This window comes from Carcharodon carcharias, chromosome 5 (genome assembly GCF_017639515.1).
Source record: "Carcharodon carcharias isolate sCarCar2 chromosome 5, sCarCar2.pri, whole genome shotgun sequence".
NCBI lineage: Eukaryota > Metazoa > Chordata > Chondrichthyes > Lamniformes > Lamnidae > Carcharodon > Carcharodon carcharias.
Genome location: NC_054471.1, coordinates 85,069,778 through 85,089,863, shown reverse-complemented (window position 1 = coordinate 85,089,863; position 20,086 = coordinate 85,069,778). Strand labels below are relative to the sequence as shown.

Below are 20,086 nucleotides of genomic sequence, written 5' to 3'. Positions count from 1 at the left end.
GTAGGGTTTTTTTTGCGAATTTAGCAGACTTCCTCCTTTATGTCCGCCACACCTCCCCCAAACCAATGTTCCTGCAACTTCTTAATGTCCTTACAATGAGGTGGATAAGAGTTAGGGTGAATTAACTTTATTCAGCCCCTCCATAAGGCAGTGATTTAGAGCATGAGTCCTGACCCTCGTCACCAAACCCATGCAGCAATTGCTGGGGTACATTTACGACCCTCTGGACATTTGCTCCAGAATAAAACCTGCCTAAAATCTCGATTGCTGCAACAACTCAAAAAGCGGAACTCCCGAGGGGGACACGCTGCTTTTAGAAATATCTCTCGTTTATTTTAAACGGTGAACCTGTCTGCTGCCCTTGTCTGTTTGTGGAAGCGATGCTCCTGTATTGATTGGATAGTGACAAAGACGCGGAGATCTCTCCATTTCCCCCCTCCCGATACTGACGTGAAGCAGGAAACCAATCTTCCCCTCCTGTCATCCCTCTCTCTATCTCCCTCTCTCCGGCACAAGGCTGGTTAACTGGTGGTTTTTCTCTCTCTTCCCCCCTCTCTCTGTGTGGATGTTGTAATCGTGTGACAATGCATTGCTGGAAGTAATAGCAACTCCAGGCAGGATTCTTCACTGCAACAACTCCGTGTCTTTGTTCGAAAGAAAATATGATGAAGTATCCAAGCAGCCTGACTTCTCGGTCAGTGGACACATTATGAAATCTCTCTTCGCTCGTTTCTTCCTCATCCTGCCCTGGGTCCTGATTGTTTTCATTGTGCTGGAGATTGACCCGGGAAGACCATCTATCCGGAGCCCTCTCCCCCCATCCCAGCTCTCCAGGAATCCCGGGCTGCCTCGCTTGGAGCCAATTTCTAACCAGTCTATTCCCACCATTTATGCAATCACGCCGACCTACAGCAGACCGGTGCAGAAAGCTGAGCTCACCCGGCTGGCTAACACCTTCCGCCAGCTCGACCATTTCCACTGGGTCCTGGTGGAAGATTCCGCTTTCAGGAGCCGCCTGGTGAGTGACCTGTTGGCACACTCGGGGATTCCTTCCTACACCCAGCTCCATGTGCAAACCCCCCGGAGGTACAAGCGGGCAGGCTTACCCCGAGCTACCGAGCAAAGGAATGAGGGGCTGCGCTGGGTCCGCAGGAACAGGTCATTCCACAACTCCGGGGTGGTCTTCTTCGCTGATGATGACAACACTTACAGCCTCGAACTATTCCAGGAGGTAAGGAGCAGCTTTATAGGGAATTTGCCCCTCAGTGAATATACCCCTCGGTGAATATATTCCCCCACACCCGGTGAATATATTCCCCAGTAAAGATACCCCTCAGTGAATATACTCCCCAGTGAATATGCCCCTCAGTGAATATACTCCCCAGTGAACATGCCCCCCCCCCCCCCCCCCCCAGGGAATAGACTCCCCAGTAAAGATACCCCTCAGTGAATAGAGTCCCCAGTAAACATACCCCTGTGAACATGCCCTCCAGGAAAGATGCTCCCCAGTGAATAAACTCCCCAATAAATATGCTCTTCATTGAATATATCCTTCAGTAAATATACTCCCCAATAAATATAGCCTTCAGTGCATATACTACCCAGTGAATAGACTCCCAGAAAAGATACTCCCCAAAAAATACAAACTTCAGTAAATATACTCCCCAGTAAAGAAATTCCTCAGTGAATACGCCTCTCAGTGAATACACTCCCCAGTGAAGAAACCCTTCATTGAATATACCCCTTAGTAAATATACTCCCCAGTAAAGATACTCCCCTGTGAATAAACTCCCCAATAAATATATTCTTCATTGAACATATCATTCAGTAAATATACTGCCCAGTAAATATATCATTCAGTGAATATATTACTCAGTAAAGCTACCCCTCAGTGAATACACTCCCTAGTAAAGAAACCCCTCAGTGAGCATGCCCCTCAGTAAAGATACTCCCCAGTGAATAATCTCCCCAATAAATATACTCTTCTTTGAATATATCCTTCAGTAAATATATCCCCTCGGTGAATATACTCCCCAGTAAATATGCCCCTCAGTGAATATACTCTCCAGTAAATATACCCTTCAGTGAATATACTCCCCAGTAAATATACCCTTCAGTGAATATACTCTCCAGTAAATATGCCCTTCAGTGAATATACTCCCCAGTAAAGATACCTCTCAGTGAATATACTCCCCAGTAAAGATACCCCTCAGTGAATATACTCCCCAGTAAAGATACCCCTCAGTGAAAATACTCCCCAGTAAAGATACCCCTCAGTGAAAATACTCCCCAGTAAAGATACCCCTCAGTGAATATACTCCCCAGTAAAGAAATCCATAAGTGAATATACCCCTCAGTAAAGATACTCCCCAGTGTATAAACTCCCCAATAAATATACCCTTCTTTGAATATATTCTTCAGTAAATATATTCCCCTCTGAATATACTCCACAGTAAATATATCCCTCAGTGAATATGCTCCCCAGTAAGGAATCCCCTCAGTGAATATGCCCCTCAGTGAATATATTCTCCAGTAAAGATGCCCTTCAGTGAACATGTCCTTCAGTAAAGACACTCCCCAGTAAAGAAACTCCCCTATAGATATACTCTTCTTCCAATATATCCTTCAGTGAATATACCCTTCAGTGAATAAGCTCCCCAATAAATATTAAGATAAAAGCAAAAAACTGCGGATGCTGGAAATCCAAAGGCATTCAGGAAATCCCCAATAAATATACTCTTGTTGGAATATACCCTTCAGTGAATACACTCCCCAGTGAATACACTCCCCAGTGAATACACTCCCCAGTGAATATATCTTTCAGTAAATATACTACCCCGTGAATATACCGTTTAGTGAATATATTCCCCAGTAAGGAAACCCCTCAGTAAATATACTCCTCAGTAAATATATCTTTCAGTGAATATACTCCCCAGTAAAGAAACCCCTCAGTGAATATGCCCCTCAGTGAATATGCCCCTCAGTAAAGATACTCCCCAGTGAATAAACTCCCCAATAAATATACTCTTCTTTGAATATATCCTTCAGTAAATATACTCCCCAGTAAAGATACCCTTCAGTGAATATACCCCTCCAGTAAAGATACACTTCAGTGAATATACTCCCGAGTAAAAATATGCCCCTCAGTGAATATAATCCCCAGTAAAGATACTCTTCATTGAATATGCCCCTCAGTGAATATACCCCTCAGTAAAGATACTTCCCAGTGAATAAACTCCCCAATAGATATACTCTTCTTTGAATATATCCTTCAGTAAATATACTCCCCAGTAAAGGTATTCCCCAGTAAAGATACCCTTCAGTGAATATACCCCTCAGTAAAGATACCCTTCAGTGAATATACTCCCGAATAAAAATATGCCCCTCAATGAATATACTCCCCAGTAAAGATACTCTTCATTGAATATGCCCCTCAGTGAATATACCCCTCAGTAAAGATACTCCCCAGTGAATAAACTCCCCAATAAATATACTCTTCTTTGAATATATCCTTCAATAAATATACTCCCCAGTAAAGATACTCCCCAGTAAAGATACCCTTCAGTGAATATACCCCTCAGTAAAGATACCCTTCAGTGAATATACTCCCCAGTAAAGATACTCTTAATTGAATATGCCCCTCAGTGAATATACTCCCCAGTGAATAAACTCCCCAATAAATATACTCTTCTTGAATATATCCTTCAAGCAAATATATTCCCCAGAGAATATATTCCCTAATAAAGATAACTCTCAGTGAATATGCCCCTCAATGAATATATCCTTCAGTAAATATACTCCCCAGTGAATGTTCTGCCCCAGTGAATATACCCTTCAGTGAATATACTCCCCAGTACTCTAAGCCCACACTGTCACTACAGTACCACACCCTCGCTCTTCTCATTCTGTATCACCTATTCTCTCTCTGTCTCTGTATTATTTCCCTCTCTCACTGTCCCTGTATTCACTCTCCCTTTTTCTGTTTCTGTGCCTGTCTCTCTATGTCCCCCTCTCTTGCTATCTTTGTATTATCTCTCTCTGTGCCTGTCTCTATTATTTCTCCATCTCTCTGTGTCTGTATTCTCTCTCTCTATCTCGCTGTCTCTGTATTCTCTCTCTCTCGCTGTCTCTGTATTCTCTCTCTCTCTCTCGCTGTCTCTGTATTCTCTCCCTCTCTCCCTGTCTCTCTATTGTCTCTCTCTCGCTGTCTCTCTATTCTCTCTCTCTCTCGCTGTCCCTCTATTCTCTCTCGCTGTCCCTCTATTCTCTCTCGCTGTCTCGCTATTCCCTCTCTCTCGCTGTCTCGCTATTCCCTCTCTCTCGCTGTCTCACTATTCCCTCTCTCTCGTTGTCTCGCTATTCCCTCTCTCTCGCTGTCTCGCTATTCCCTCTCTCTCGCTGCCTCGCTATTCCCTCTCTCTCGCTGCCTCGCTATTCCCTCTCTCTCGCTGCCTCGCTATTCCCTCTCTCTCGCTGCCTCGCTATTCCCTCTCTCTCGCTGCCTCGCTATTCCCTCTCTCTCGCTGTCTCGCTATTCCCTCTCTCTCGCTGTCTCGCTATTCCCTCTCTCTCGCTGTCTCGCTATTCCCTCTCGCTGTCTCACTATTCCCTCTCTCTCGCTGTCTCGCTATTCCCTCTCTCCCTCGCTGTCTCGCTATTCCCTCTCTCCCTCGCTGTCTCGCTCTTCTCTCTCTCTCTCGCTGTCTCGCTCTTCTCTCTCTCTCTCGCTGTCTCGCTCTTCTCTCTCTCTCTCGCTGTCTCGCTCTTCTCTCTCTCTCTCGCTGTCTCGCTCTTCTCTCTCTCTCTCGCTGTCTCGCTCTTCTCTCTCTCTCGCTGTCTCGCTCTTCTCTCTCTCTCGCTGTCTCGCTCTTCTCTCTCTCTCTCGCTGTCTCGCTCTTCTCTCTCTCTCTCGCTGTCTCGCTCTTCTCTCTCTCTCTCGCTGTCTCGCTCTTCTCTCCCTCTCTCGCTGTCTCGCTCTTCTCTCTCTCTCTCTCGCTGTCTCGCTCTTCTCTCTCTCTCTCGCTGTCTCGCTCTTCTCTCTCTCTCGCTGTCTCGCTCTTCTCTCTCTCTCGCTGTCTCGCTCTTCTCTCTCTCTCGCTGTCTCGCTCTTCTCTCTCTCTCGCTGTCTCGCTCTTCTCTCTCTCGCTGTCTCGCTCTTCTCTCTATCTCGCTGTCTCACTCTTCTCTCTCTCTCGCTGTCTCGCTCTTCTCTCTCTCTCGCTGTCTCGCTCTTTTCTCTCTCTCCCTCGCTGTCTCGCTCTTCTCTCTCTCTCTCGCTGTCTCTCTATTCTCTCTCGCTGTCTCTCTATTCTCTCTCTATTCTCTCTCGCTGTCTCTCTATTCTCTCTCTCTCGCTGTCTCTCTATTCTCTCTCTCTCGCTGTCTCTCTATTCTCTCTCTCTCTCGCTGTCTCTCTATTCTCTCTCTCTCGCTGTCTCTCTATTCTCTCTCTCTCGCTGTCTCTCTATTCTCTCTCTCTCGCTGTCTCTCTATTCTCTCTCTCTCGCTGTCTCTCTATTCTCTCTCGCTGTCTCTCTATTCTCTCTCTCTCGCTGTCTCTCTATTCTCTCTCACTCGCTGTCTCTCTATTCTCTCTCACTCGCTGTCTCTCTATTCTCTCTCTCTCGCTGTCTCTCTATTCTCTCTCTCTCACTGTCTCTCTATTCCCTCTCTCTCGCTATCTCTCTATTCCCTCTCTCTCGCTGTCTCACTATTCCTTCTCTCTCGCTGTCTCGCTCTTCTCCCTCTCTCTCTCGCTGTCTCGCTCTTCTCCCTCTCTGGCTGTCTTGCTCTTCTCCCTCTCTCTCTGTCTCGCTCTTCTCCCTCTCTTTATCGCTGTCTCGCTCTTCTCTCTCTCTCTCGCTGTCTCGCTCTTCTCTCTCTCTCTCTTGCTGTCTCGCTCTTCTCTCTCTCTCTCGCTGTCTCGCTCTTCTCTCTCTCTCTCTCGCTGTCTCGCTCTTCTCCCTCTCTCTCTCGCTGTCTCGCTCTTCTCCCTCTCTCTCTCGCTGTCTCGCTCTTCTCCCTCTCTCTCTCGCTGTCTCGCTCTTCTCCCTCTCTCTCTCGCTGTCTCGCTCTTCTCCCTCTCTCTCTCGCTGTCTCGCTCTTCTCCCTCTCTCTCTCGCTGTCTCGCTCTTCTCCCTCTCTCTCTCGCTGTCTCGCTCTTCTCTCTCTCTCTCGCTGTCTCGCTCTTCTCCCTCTTCTCTCTCGCTGTCTCTCTCTCCTCTCTCCCTCGCTGTCTCGCTCTTCTCTCTCTCTCGCTGTCTCTCTCTTCTCTCTCTCTCTCGCTGTCTCGCTCTTCTCTCTCTCTCTCGCTGTCTCTCTATTCTCTCTCTATTGCTGTCTCTCTATTCCCTCTCTCTCGCTGTCTCTCTATTCTCTCTCTCTCGCTGTCTCGCTCTTCTCTCTCTCTCGCTGTCTCTCTATTCTCTCTCGCTGTCTCTCTATTCTCTCTCGCTGTCTCTCTATTCTCTCTCGCTGTCTCTCTATTCTCTCTCGCTGTCTCTCTATTCTCTCTCTCTCGCTGTCTCTCTATTCTCTCTCTCTCTCGCTGTCTCTCTATTCTCTCTCTCTCGCTGTCTCTCTATTCTCTCTCTCTCGCTGTCTCTCTATTCTCTCTCTCTCGCTGTCTCTCTATTCTCTCTCTCTCGCTGTCTCTCTATTCTCTCACTCTCGCTGTCTCTCTATTCTCTCTCTCTCTCGCTGTCTCGCTCTTCTCTCTCTCTCTCGCTGTCTCGCTCTTCTCTCTCTCTCTCGCTGTCTCGCTCTTCTCTCTCTCTCTCGCTGTCTCGCTCTTCTCTATTCTCTCTCGCTGTCTCTCTATTCTCTCTCTCTCGCTGTCTCTCTATTCTCTCTCTCTCGCTGTCTCTCTATTCTCTCTCTCTCGCTGTCTCTCTATTCTCTCTCTCTCGCTGTCTCTCTATTCTCTCTCTCTCGCTGTCTCTCTATTCTCTCTCTCTCGCTGTCTCTCTATTCTCTCTCTCTCGCTGTCTCTCTATTCTCTCTCTCTCGCTGTCTCTCTATTCTCTCTCTCTCGCTGTCTCTCTATTCTCTCTCTCTCGCTGTCTCTCTATTCTCTCTCTCCCGCTGTCTCTCTATTCTCTCTCTCCCGCTGTCTCTCTATTCTCTCTCTCTCGCTGTCTCTCTATTCTCTCTCACTCGCTGTCTCTCTATTCTCTCTCTCTCGCTGTCTCTCTATTCTCTCTCTCTCGCTGTCTCTCTATTCTCTCTCTCTCGCTGTCTCTCTATTCTCTCTCTCTCGCTGTCTCTCTATTCTCTCTATTCTCTCTCTCGCTATCTCTCTATTCCCTCTCTCTCGCTGTCTCACTATTCCTTCTCTCTCGCTGTCTCGCTCTTGTCCCTCTCTCTCTCACTGTCTCGCTCTTCTCCCTCTCTGGCTGTCTCGCTCTTCTCCCTCTCTCTCTGTCTCGCTTTTCTCCCTCTCTCTCTCGCTGTCTCGCTCTTCTCTCTCTCTCTCGCTGTCTCGCTCTTCTCTCTCTCTCTCGCTGTCTCGCTCTTCTCTCTATCTCTCGCTGTCTCGCTCTTCTCTCTCTCTCTCGCTGTCTCGCTATTCTCTCTCTCTCTCTCGCTGCCTCGCTCTTCTCTCTCTCTCTCGCTGTCTCGCTCTTCTCTCTCTCTCTCGCTGTCTCGCTCTTCACTCTCTCTCTCGCTGTCTCACTCCTCTCCCTCGCTGTCTCGTTCTTCTCTCTCGCTCTCGCTGTCTCACTCTTCTCTCTCTCTCGCTGTCTCGCTCTTCTCTCTCTCTCTCTCTCGCTGTCTCGCTCTTCTCTCTCTCTCTCTCACTGTCTCTCTATTCTCTCTCACTGTCTCTCTCCTCTCTCCCTCGCTGTCTCGCTCTACTCTCTCTCTCGCTCTCTCGCTCTTCTCTCTCTCTCTCTCTCTCTCGCTGTCTCTCTATTCTCTCTCTCTCGCTGTCTCTCTATTTTCTCTCTCTCGCTGTCTCTCTATTCTCTCTCTCTCGCTGTCTCGCTCTTCTCTCTCGCTGTCTCTCTATTCTCTCTCGCTCTTCTCTCTATTCTCTCTCGCTGTCTCTCTATTCTCTCTCGCTGTCTCTCTATTCTCTCTCGCTGTCTCTCTATTCTCTCTCGCTGTCTCTCTATTCTCTCTCTCGCTGTCTCTCTATTCTCTCTCTCGCTGTCTCTCTATTCTCTCTCTCGCTGTCTCTCTATTCTCTCTCGCTCTTCTCTCTATTCTCTCTCGCTGTCTCTCTATTCTCTCTCGCTGTCTCTCTATTCTCTCTCGCTGTCTCTCTATTCTCTCTCGCTGTCTCTCTATTCTCTCTCTCGCTGTCTCTCTATTCTCTCTCTCGCTGTCTCTCTATTCTCTCTCTCACTGTCTCTCTATTCTCTCTCTCACTGTCTCTCTATTCTCTCTCTCGCTGTCTCTCTATTCTCTCTCTCTCTCTCTCGCTGTCTCTCTATTCTCTCTCTCTCTCTCTCGCTGTCTCACTCCTCTCCCTCGCTGTCTCGCTCTTTTCTCTCTCTCTCTCGCTGTCTCGCTCTTCTCTCTCGCTCTCGCTGTCTCACTCTTCTCTCTCTCTCGCTGTCTCGCTCTTCTCTCTCTCTCTCTCGCTGTCTCGCTCTTCTCTCTCTCTCTCTCACTGTCTCTCTATTCTCTCTCGCTGTCTCTCTCCTCTCTCCCTCGCTGTCTCGCTCTACTCTCTCTCTCGCTGTCTCACTCTTCTCTCTCTCTCTCTCTCTCTCTCGCTGTCTCTCTATTCTCTCTCTCTCGCTGTCTCTCTATTCTCTCTCTCTCGCTGTCTCGCTCTTCTCTCTCGCTGTCTCTCTATTCTCTCTCGCTCTTCTCTCTATTATCTCTCGCTGTCTCTCTATTCTCTCTCGCTGTCTCTCTATTCTCTCTCTCGCTGTCTCTCTATTCTCTCTCTCGCTGTCTCTCTATTCTCTCTCTCGCTGTCTCTCTATTCTCTCTCTCGCTGTCTCTCTATTCTCTCTCTCGCTGTCTCTCTATTCTCTCTCTCGCTGACTCTCTATTCTCTCTCGCTCTTCTCTCTATTCTCTCTCGCTGTCTCTCTATTCTCTCTCGCTCTTCTCTCTATTCTCTCTCGCTGTCTCTCTATTCTCTCTCTCGCTGTCTCTCTATTCTCTCTCTCACTGTCTCTCTATTCTCTCTCTCACTGTCTCTCTATTCTCTCTCTCACTGTCTCTCTATTCTCTCTCTCGCTGTCTCTCTATTCTCTCTCTCTCTCTCGCTGTCTCTCTATTCTCTCTCTCTCTCTCTCGCTGTCTCTCTATTCTCTCTCTCTCTCGCTGTCTCTCTATTCTCTCTCTCTCGCTGTCTCTCTATTCTCTCTCTCTCGCTGTCTCTCTATTCTCTCTCTCTCGCTGTCTCTCTATTCTCTCTCTCTCGCTGTCTCTCTATTCTCTCTCTCTCGCTGTCTCTCTATTCTCTCTCTCTCGCTGTCTCTCTATTCTCTCTATTCTCTCTCTCGCTATCTCTCTATTCCCTCTCTCTCGCTGTCTCGCTCTTCTCCCTCGCTGTCTCGCTATTCCCTCTCTCTCGCTCTCTCACTATTCCCTCTCTCTCGCTGTCTCGCTCTTCTCTCTCTCGCTGTCTCGCTCTTCTCTCTCTCTCTCGCTGTCTCGCTCTTCTCTCTCTCTCGCTGTCTCGCTCTTCTCTCTCTCTCGCTGTCTCTCTCTTCTCTCTCTCTCGCTGTCTCGCTCTTCTCTCTCTCTCTCGCTGTCTCGCTCTTCTCTCTCTCTCTCGCTGTCTCGCTCTTCTCTCTCTCTCTCGCTGTCTCGCTCTTCTCTCTCTCTCTCGCTGTCTCGCTCTTCTCTCTCTCTCTCGCTGTCTCGCTCTTCTCTCTCTCTCTCGCTGTCTCGCTCTTCTCTCTCTCTCTCGCTGTCTCGCTCTTCTCTCTCTCTCTCGCTGTCTCGCTCTTCTCTCTCTCTCGCTGTCTCGCTCTTCTCTCTCTCTCTCGCTGTCTCGCTCTTCCCTCTCTCTCTCACTGTCTCGCTCTTCTCTCTCTCCCTCGCTGTCTCGCTCTTCTCCCTCTCTCTCGCTGTCTCGCTCTTCTCTCTCTCTCTCGCTGTCTTGCTCTTCTCTCTCTCTCTCGCTGTCTCGCTCTTCTCTCTCTTGCTGTCTCGCTCTTCTCTCTCTCTCTCGCTGTCTCGCTCTTCTCTCTCTCTCGCTGTCTCGCTCTTCCCTCTCTCTCTCGCTGTCTCTCTCTTCTCTCTCTCTCGCTGTCTCTCTATTCTCTCTCTCTCGCTGTCTCTCTATTCTCTCTCTCTCTCTCTCTCTCTTGCTGTCTCTCTATTCTCTCTCTCTTGCTGTCTTCGTATTCTCTCCCTACATCTTTATTCTCTCTGTATTCTATTTTTCTCTCTCTATCTCTCTTTGTATTTGCGTTCTTTGCATCCCTATTCCCTCTCACTATATTCTCTCTCACTTTCTATCTCTGTGTTCTCCCTTTCTCTCTTTCTGTCTCCGTATTCTCTCTCTCTGTCTGTATTTGCCCGCTCTCTTTCTGTCAATGTATTCTTTCTCTGTCAATGTATTCTTTCTCTGTCAATGTATTCTTTCTCTGTCAATGTATTCTTTCTCTGTCAATGTATTCTTTCTCTCTCAATGTATTCTTTCTCTGTCAATGTATTCTCTCTCTGTCAATGTATTCTCTCTCTGTCAATGTATTCTCTCTCTGTCAATGTATTCTCTCTCTGTCAATGTATTCTCTCTCTCTCAATGTATTCTCTCTCTGTCAATGTATTCTCTCTCTTTCTGTCAATGTATTCTCTCTCTATCTGTATTCTCTCTCTCTTTGTCATTGTATTATCTTTCTATTTGTATTCTCTCTCTCCCTCTCTCTCTCTCTCTCTCTCTCTATATATATATATATTCTCTATCTGTATTTCTTTGCTTTTTCTTATCTCAGTGCCTGTATTCTCTGCATTACATCCAGCTCTGCAGTCTCTCCATTTCTGCAGTGCCTATTTCAATCTGTGTCTAGCATCTGCCTCTGCGCCACCTCTATCTATACATAAGGATATCTCTTGTCTATACAAGATATGAATTCTCTCTCCACATGCTCTTTGTTTCTGCATTCCATCATTGATTTCTCCCTGGATTTATCTTTGCATTCTCTCCCTTTCTCCACTCTGTGCACTCTCAGCCTTAATTCCCTGTACTTTCTCTCTATGACTGCTTTTTCTATCTGTATTCTCTCTATCCTTGCAAAATGTGTTTGTATCTCGCTCGTTCCCCCACTCTATCTGAACATTCCTATTCTGCACATTTGCTATTCTCATTGGACCAGCTGTCTGCATCCCATCTGTTGTTATCCTCACCTATCCATACACTCTGTCTCTTCTGCTTCACTCTTTCTATGTCTATCCTTGGATACTCCCTCTCCACTTTGCCCAGCTCTGGCAGTTTCTATCACCAGTTTGCGTCACAGTTCATGCTCTCCCTCTTTCTATTTCCCATCCTATTGCTGTTCTCCATTTCATTCTGCTTATCCGTTCAAGAATCTAGATCACACATTTTTTCTTTATTTTGTTTCATTTTTCTACTTTCAATTACCATTCCCTCTGCTAACTTTAGCCCTCTCCATGGTTCATTTTTCACCGAGTTCTGTGTCCTTCATACGCTCTTCTGGTTTCTAATCTAAGTGCATCTTTATAATTATTTCCTTTCATCCCAGTGCTCAGTAATTTGATTGAGAAAGCTTCACATAAAGCTTCTTTGTTACAGAGGATGTGCCAGCAGAGTGTGCAATTGTGCGATCGCTTGGTTAACAATGTGTGTGTGCGTGTGTTTGTAAGAGACTGTGTACTGGGAACAGTGAATATCCCTGTCTGTATATTTAAGAGACACTGGCTGGTGAGTTTGTGTCCGTCTAGTTGAGACAGACTGTGTGCATGGTGAAGAGGTTGGGTTTGTGTAGAGAGGCTGTGAGGTTGCATATGTGTGTGAGAGATTGGGGTTCTATATGTTTGTAAGAGAGAGATTGAGATTGTACATTTGTGTGAGAGAGACTGGAGTTGTATGTATGTATGTGAGAGTGAGATTAAGGTTTTAGATGAGTTTCTGTGAGAATTGGGCATCATTTTTTGTGTGCGAGAGAGAGATTGGGGTTGTATATTTGTGTGTGAGCGAGATTGGGCTTGTGTATGGTGTGTGTGAGAGATTTCAGTTGTAGATAGGTTTCTGAGAGAGATATGGGTCATTTATGTGTGTGTAAGAGATAGATTGGGGTTGCATATGTGCATGAGACAGATACTGGGGTTCTATATGTTGTATAAAATATGCTTGACTCGTTCTCACCATCTGCATGTCACAGATGCATCTGTCCATGACAGTGTTGGTAGAAGTGATCACAGCACAGTTCTTCTGGAGATGAAGTCCCATCGTCATGTTGAGGATACCATCCCTCATATTGTGTGGCACTACCACTGTGCTAAATTGGATAGATTTTGAACAGATCTAGCAACTCGGCTTGGCATCTGTGGGCCCATCAGCAGCAGCGGAATTGTACTCAACCACAACCTGTAACCTCATGGCCCGACATATCCCCCACTCTACCATTACCATCAAACCAGGGGATCAACCCTGGTTCAATGAAGAGTGCAGGAGAGCATGCCAGGAGCAGCACCAGGCATACCTAAAAATGAGGTGTCAACCTGGTGAAGCTATAACACAGGACTACTTGTGTGCCAAACAGCATAACCGGCAAGTGATAGACTAGCTAATACCCATCGGGTATTTGTGATGATGGGGGAGCCAAGCACAATAGTGCAAAAGTGAACGGCCAACTGGAAGATCTATCTTGGCCTCCTCCTGAGCTCCCTAGCATCTAGGGGAGGTGGTGGAGTAGTGGTATTGTCACTGGACTGGTAATCCAGAGACCCAGAGTAATGTTCTAGGGACCCAGGTTCAAATACGGGCATGATGGTGGAATTTGAATTCAATAAAAATCTGGAATTAAAAGTCTAATGATGACCATGAAACTGTTGTCAATTGTCATAAAAACCCATCTGGTTCACTAATGTCCTCACCTCCATGGAACTCCAGATCTGCAGTTATGTGGTTGATTCTGAAATGGCCGAGCAAGGCACTCAGTTGTATGAAACCACTAAAGAGTCAATAAAAAGGAATGAAACCAGTTGGACTGCCCAGCATCGACCTAGGCACCAACACACGACAACTGCAAACCAAGCCCTGTCAACCCTATAAAGTCCTCCTTACTAAAATCTGGGGGGGTAGTGCCAACTGGGAGAACTGTCTCTCAGACTAGTCAAGCAACACCCTGACATAGTCATCCTCATACCTTACAGATCAAGTGCAGACACCACCATCGCCATCCCTGGGTAAGACCCAGCAGGGGTGGTGTCACAGTGGTATACAGTCAGGAGGGAGTTACCCTGGGAGTCCTCAATATTGAGTCTGGCTCCCATGAAATTTTATAGCATCAGGTCAAACGGGCAAGGAAATCTCCTGCTGATTACCATGTACCGCTCTCCCTCAGGTGATGAATCAGTGCTCCTTCATGTTGAACACCACTTGGTGGAAGCACTGACGGCGGCAAGGGCACAGAATGTACTCTGGGCGGGGGACTTCAGTGTCCATCATCAAGAGTGGCTCGGTAACACCACCACAGACCAAGCTGGCCGGGTCCTAAAAGACAAAGCTGCTAGACTGGGTCAGCGGCAGGTGGTGAGGGAACCAACAAGAGGTAAAAACATACCTGATCTCATCCTAACCAACCTGCCTGACGCAGATGCATCTGTCCATAACAGTGTCAGTAGAAGTGACCACCACATAGTCATTGTGGAGACGAAGTCCCGCTTTCACATTGAGGATACCCTCTATGGTGTTGTGGGGCACCACCACTGTGTTAATTGGGATAGATTTCGAACAGCTCAAGACTGGGCATCCATGAGGCACTGTGGGCCATTAGCACCAGCAGAATTGTACTCGAACACAACCTGTAACTTCATGGCCCAGCATATCCCCCACTCTACCATTACCATCAAGCCAGAGGATCAACTCTGGTTCAATGAAGAGTACAGGAGGGCATGCCGGGAGCAGCACCAGGCAGACTTAAAAATGAGGCATCAACCTGGTGAAGCTACAACACAACTTGCGTGCCAAACAGCATAAGCAGCAAGTGATAGACAGGGCTAAGTGATCCCACAACCAATGGATCGGGTCTAAGCTCTGCAGTCCTGCCACATCCAGTCGTGAATGGTGGTGGACAATTAGACAACTGACTGGAGGAGGAGGCTTCACAAATATCCCCATCCTCAATGAGGGGGGAGCCCAGCACATAAGTGCAAAAGATAAGACTGAAGCATTCACACCAATCTTCGGCCAGAAGTGCCGAGTGGATGATCCATCTCGGCCTCCTCCGGAGGTCCCCAGCAGCACAGATGCCAGTCTTCAGCTTATTTAATTAACTCTACAATTCAAGAAACAGCTGAAGGCACTGGATACCACAAAAGCTATGGGCCCTGACAATATTCCGGCAATAATATTGAAGACTTGTGCTCCAGAACTTGCCACACCCCTAGCCAAGCTGTTCCAGTACAGCTACAATACTGGCATCCACTCAGCCATGTGGAAAATTGCCCAAGTATGTTCTATACACGAAAAGCAGGACAAATCCAACCTGGCCAATTGCCACCCCATCAATCTACTCTTGATCATCAGTAAAGTAATGGAAGGGGTCATCAACCGTGCTATCAAGCAGCACTGGATTAGCAATGACCTGCTCACTAATGCTCAGTTTGGGTTCTGCCAGGGTCACTCAGCTTCTCAGTGACTGCCCTTGACATCAAGGCAGCATTTGACCAAGCATGGCATCAAGGAGCCCTAGCAAAACTAGAGTCAATGGGAATCCGGGGGAGAACTCTGTTGGTTGGATTCATACCTAGCACAAAGGAAGATGGTTGTGGTTGTTGGAGGTCAGTCATCTCAGCTCCAGGACATCACTGCAGGAGTTCCTCAGGGTAGTGTCCTAGGCCCAACCATCTTCAGCTGCTTTATCAATGATCTTTCCTCCATCATAAGGTCAGAAGTGGGGATGGTCACTGATGATTGCACAATACTCAGCACAATTCGCGACCCCCCAGATACTGAAGCAGTCCATGTCCAGATGCAGCAAGACCTGGACAATAGCCAGGCTTGGGCTGACAAGTGGCAAGTAACATTCATGCCACACAAGTATCAGGCAATGACCATCTACAACAAGACAATCTTATCATTGCCCCTTGACATTCAATCGCATTACGATCACTAAATCCCCCACTATCAACATCCTGGGGGTTTCCATTGACCAGAAACTGAACTGGACTGGCCATAGAAGTACTGTTGCTATAAGAGCAGGTCAGAAGCTAGGAATCCTGTGCTGACTAACTCACCTCCTGACTCCCCAAAGCCCCTCTACAATCTACAAGACACAAATCAGGAGCGTGATGGAAAACCCCCACTTGTCTGGATGAGTGCAGCTCCAACAACACTCAAGAAGCTCAACACCATTGAGGACAAAGCAGTTTGCTGGATTAGCACCCCATCCACCACCTTCAACATTCACTCCCTCCACCACTGACGCAAGGTGGGGGCAATGTGTATGTGCCACCCACAAGATGCACTGCAACAACTTGTCGAATTGAATTGTATATGTGTGTGTGTGTGAAAGAGATTAGGATTGTAAATATGTATGTCAGAGAGATTAGGGTTCTATATGTGTGTGAGAAATTGGGGTTGTACATGTGTGTCTGTGAGAGACTTTGGATTTGTACATGTGTGTCTGTGAGAGACTTTGGATTTGTACATATGTGTGTCTGTGAGAGACTTTGGATTTGTACATGTGTGTGAGTTGTTTTTGCAGAGCTGTGGGAAAGGAGCAGGGGAAGAGAACTAATTGGATATCACTTTGAAAGAGCCAGCACAGGCATGAAGGACCGAGGAGCCTCCTTCTCAGTGATTCAACATGAGAGTGGAAGATTGTGTTTAACATCTTGGCCCATTCTGTACATGACAGTGTGGGTGTGTGTGTGTCTGTCTATCTTCTTTTGTCTGTTGGTACCCAAGTCTTTACATTGATACAGGCACAAACTAAAGGCAATCTATAGCATGGCCAACTGTTTTAGATAAGTGAGTGTCCAGTCATCCCCTGTTGCTCTGGGTAATAGATAAATAGATAACTGGTTTATTAAAAAATCGTCATGGCAATGGGTGTTGAATTGTGATGAGGATACAAATTTGAAAATTAGTAATAATTCATAACATAGTTACAGACAATCATTAAAATAAAAATAGCCTAAAATAATAAAAAGATTGCACAGTTATGAACATTTCAGCATACAAATCATTACGTTGCACATGTGAGTTTCTTTAATTTACAGAATAGAAATGAAACGTCTGTTGAATTCTGCATTTTGTATTAAAGTTCATCGATCATCTGTTGTCAGGTTGAGTACATTAAATTCTCCATCATTTACATATTATTTATGAGTTTTATGCAGTAGGGGATCAGGCTGTCTCACAGTCTATTCGTTCTATGTCTTATTTGTGGAATGATGTCTTTTCACTTTAATTCCATCGCACGTTAACTTTCGTGTGGTTGTGGTAAGAGATAGTGGCAATGGGAGGTGGGATTCCAGAGTTTTCTAGTGAAGTTCAAACACACCTTTTTCCACCTTTCAGCAGGGGATCACACGTTCAGTGGTTTGATTGTGTCAGAGTAATTTTGGTACTTGTGACTGAGGATCAGTTTCAGTGCTTGTTTCTAAATGCTTTTGAGTTTATTCATGTGCTCTTTGGTAAGTCCAGCATTCCAAACAGACACTGCGTATTCAACACTGGGACTTACATAACTATTAAACACAGTGAATTGGTCAGATTGAGATACATTGTGATGCTTGAGAAGATGCACCCTGTGGAGTCTTCCATTTGCTCTCTTAAGCATTTCCCGTGATTGAGATCACACACATTTGAGGTCACTCTGAATATAGATTCCTAACAGTTTAATGCAGGCTTGTTTGCAATCTCAGCATTGTCTAAGTTGATGAGAGGGGATCTGGGGGGTTGTGCTCAAAACAATTCAAAAGCATTTCACGTTTATGGATTCAGTCTCATGTGATTCGCTGTTGCCCATTGACTCAACAAAGTGATTGGCCCAGCATGTGAGATGTGTCGCCTTGACAACGATACTAAAGGGTCAGGTCATCCACATATTTGTAGCGATGAGGAGGCGTGATGATATTAGTATAGGCATTGTTTATGATGGCTAAAAATATAATAGGGCCTAATGTGGTTCCTTGTGGGACCCCCACGTGTAGCATTATCCAACTGGAATTACCTGTACTCAATTCGTATCAAAAACATTGCTATCAATAATTAATAAGGTCCAAGATCCAGTATACACATGACAGGCTCACTCCTAATTGAAGGAGACCAATGGTTGTAATGTTATGATCTACATGGTCAAATGCTTTGCTATAATCAGTTAGCACTACTGTTGCTGATGTTTTCTGTTTGTCAGCATAAGGTACTGCTGATTGAGGAGATCCACAAGGCAATGGACTGTGAATAATTCCTGTCTATTACCAAACTGCTGATGGTCTAAATGTTTTATCATATCACACATCATCCACCTCGCAATAAAGCTCCAGGGTGCTCTTTAAAATCCTGTTTTGAACAACAAGAAGTTTGAACTCACAAGGAGTTCCTGAAACCTGCAACTGGCAATTGTCTTGTATCCCGATGTGGTGACACAAACATTGCCCCAGAAGATTAAATGTTTTGAATGGTGCGATTCCTGCTACCACCGTCCCCGCCCCCAACCTCTGCCAGAGTAACCCTGAATTTTGGGGTTGCATGGGGTAGACTTGGGAATATTGGAGAACAAAAGGGTCAAGTTGGAAGTTGGGATGGCAGGTCTGAAGGGTTATACACAGGGCATACACATACACATACACACACACACTCTGAGTGCTGGAGGCAGAGATTAGAAGACTGCTTATCTGAAGCAGTATGGCTGACAGTAAAGTTGGAATTGTACCCCTGGCACCCAAATGTTTCCTTCAAAGAATTGGTGCACACATTTCTAAAGAGACCAGTGGTGGAGGAGTCAGACTCAATCGAAGCACTCAAGGGAATTGTCTTATTATGTGAGAAAGAAGAATGTGCAGGGCTATGGGAAGAAGGCCAGGGAGTGGCACTAGGTACAGTGTTCCTTTGGAGAGCTAGCACAGACATGACAGGCTGAATAGCTGTCTCCTGTGATGAAATAATTCTGTGATTCTGAAATGCTGTAGGAAACATAGGAGGATTTTTGATTAATCTATATTCAACCGACTAACCAGATCATTAATGCCAACTCTAGTTGTGAATAATCCTGGAGGTTTCATCACAGGATGACCTCACTCCCTGGTCAAACAGCCCCCCAACCCACCTCTCTATTTCCTATACTCTAATAACTAAGAAGCTAAACTGTAGAAAATACCACATTTTGTATTGCATGTTTATATGACTTTGTTCCTGAATTGATCATTTGGCAATCTTGAAGGGTTGGGAACCCTACCTAAAAGCTGCATTGGCAGCCACTGCACCTAATCCCCCAGCTCTCCAAGGTACTCTTTCCTTCTATGTTGGTCTCTCTAATGATGTGCCGACAACACTTCTCCAGGTACAGAGACCATGCCACAGGCCAGAATTCCTGGCTTGCTGGCAAGAATCTGGGGTTGCTGCTCTCAGCCAACCCCACAGGTGCACCCTGGACTGGGTTCATCAGCTTATTGGCTCCTAACCCCCGAAAAACCTGTCAGGGAACAGGGTCAATGGGGACAAGAGAGGAGGTTATAAAGGGAATATTGCTTTGCAAACCAAACGTGTTGCCTTGACCTGAGAGTTTAATTCACACTGTGAAACTAATCCTAAAGCCTTTTGTGACACCAGTTTAAAAAATCAAGCTCTAAAGATTTCCAATAATGGACTGAATGACATAAAACCAGAAAATGCTGGAAAATCTTAGCAGGTCAGACAGCCTCCATGGAGAGAGAAACAGAGTTAATGTTTCAGCTTGATGACCTTGCACCAGAATTGGAAGATGCTGCCTGACGTGCAAGTGCTTCCAGCATTTCCTGTTTTTATTTCAGATTTCCAGCAGGAATTTCTGTTTGTGTTAATGGACTGTAGGAGATATTCTTTTATTCACTGCAAAGAGAGACTTGTTTCATAAATTCCCAGCTCGCCCCTCAGTTAGTACCCAGCACCCTGCCAGAGTAAAGGTGAAGTTGATGGTGCACACCATTAGTTAAGAGTGAATGATACAGAAACTCCAAGATGGGGTAGCTGTGGGGTTAAACTCAAATATCCAAATGTTTCTGGTTGTGATCTGCCATTAGCAGCATCTTACTGTTGGGCTCCACATTGACATGCTTTGAATGAAGTGAAAGTGCTGCATTCGCACGGTACACATGAACTAAACCTGCGTCAGAAATCTAAGTTTTGTCCAGTCCAGCCTAAGCACCCTCTTAATGATGTGTTAAACATTACTGAAAAGAAAGACCAGTTGCTGAAGCTTTTCACCTTGCACTCATCAGGACAAACACAAGAATACCAAATTTCAAACTATCACAACAATTTGCACTACAGGAGAAAAGGGCACTGATAGGTTGGCAAGTTGACTTTGACTGGCCAAGGCATAGCCATGGAGAAAGCAAATGGGAAACAATAGGCCCCTTGTTGTGATTATTTGAAATTTGGTATAAGATGAAAAACTTCAGAAACATTTCTCCGTTTCAAGAATATTGGAGGTTTTCTTCTCTTGGAACCCACTGGGTAAAGAGGCAGCATTTGTGAAAAGAATGTTTAAGGCTCAGAACTTTATTGATCGGCTGAGTGTTTCGAACATTTTCTGCTTGTGTTTTGAATTTCCAACATTGCCAGATTCATTGTTGCTGTTGCAGTTTGTCAATAATCAGGAGTCTTGAGCCAACAGAATCCTATCCTCCTGAGCTGTTACCTCCTTCAGAGAATTCTGTATCTTCACAGCCAAGCCTCTGCACTTTGACACCAAATGGTTTTCCCACATCCTGACCTGCAATTA

The 20,086-nt window shown here is 46.1% G+C and overlaps 1 protein-coding gene across 1 annotated transcript in view; it reads left to right on the top strand.

The window, feature by feature from the left end:
* The first annotated feature begins 709 nt into the window (after positions 1-709).
* Positions 710-20,086, top strand: part of b3gat2 (beta-1,3-glucuronyltransferase 2 (glucuronosyltransferase S)) — a 213,891-nt gene continuing 194,514 nt past the window's right edge. Inside the window, exon 1 of the mRNA XM_041188337.1 lies at positions 710-1,231. Coding sequence (XP_041044271.1) covers positions 710-1,231 — 522 coding nt within the window. The remainder of the gene's footprint in view (positions 1,232-20,086) is intronic.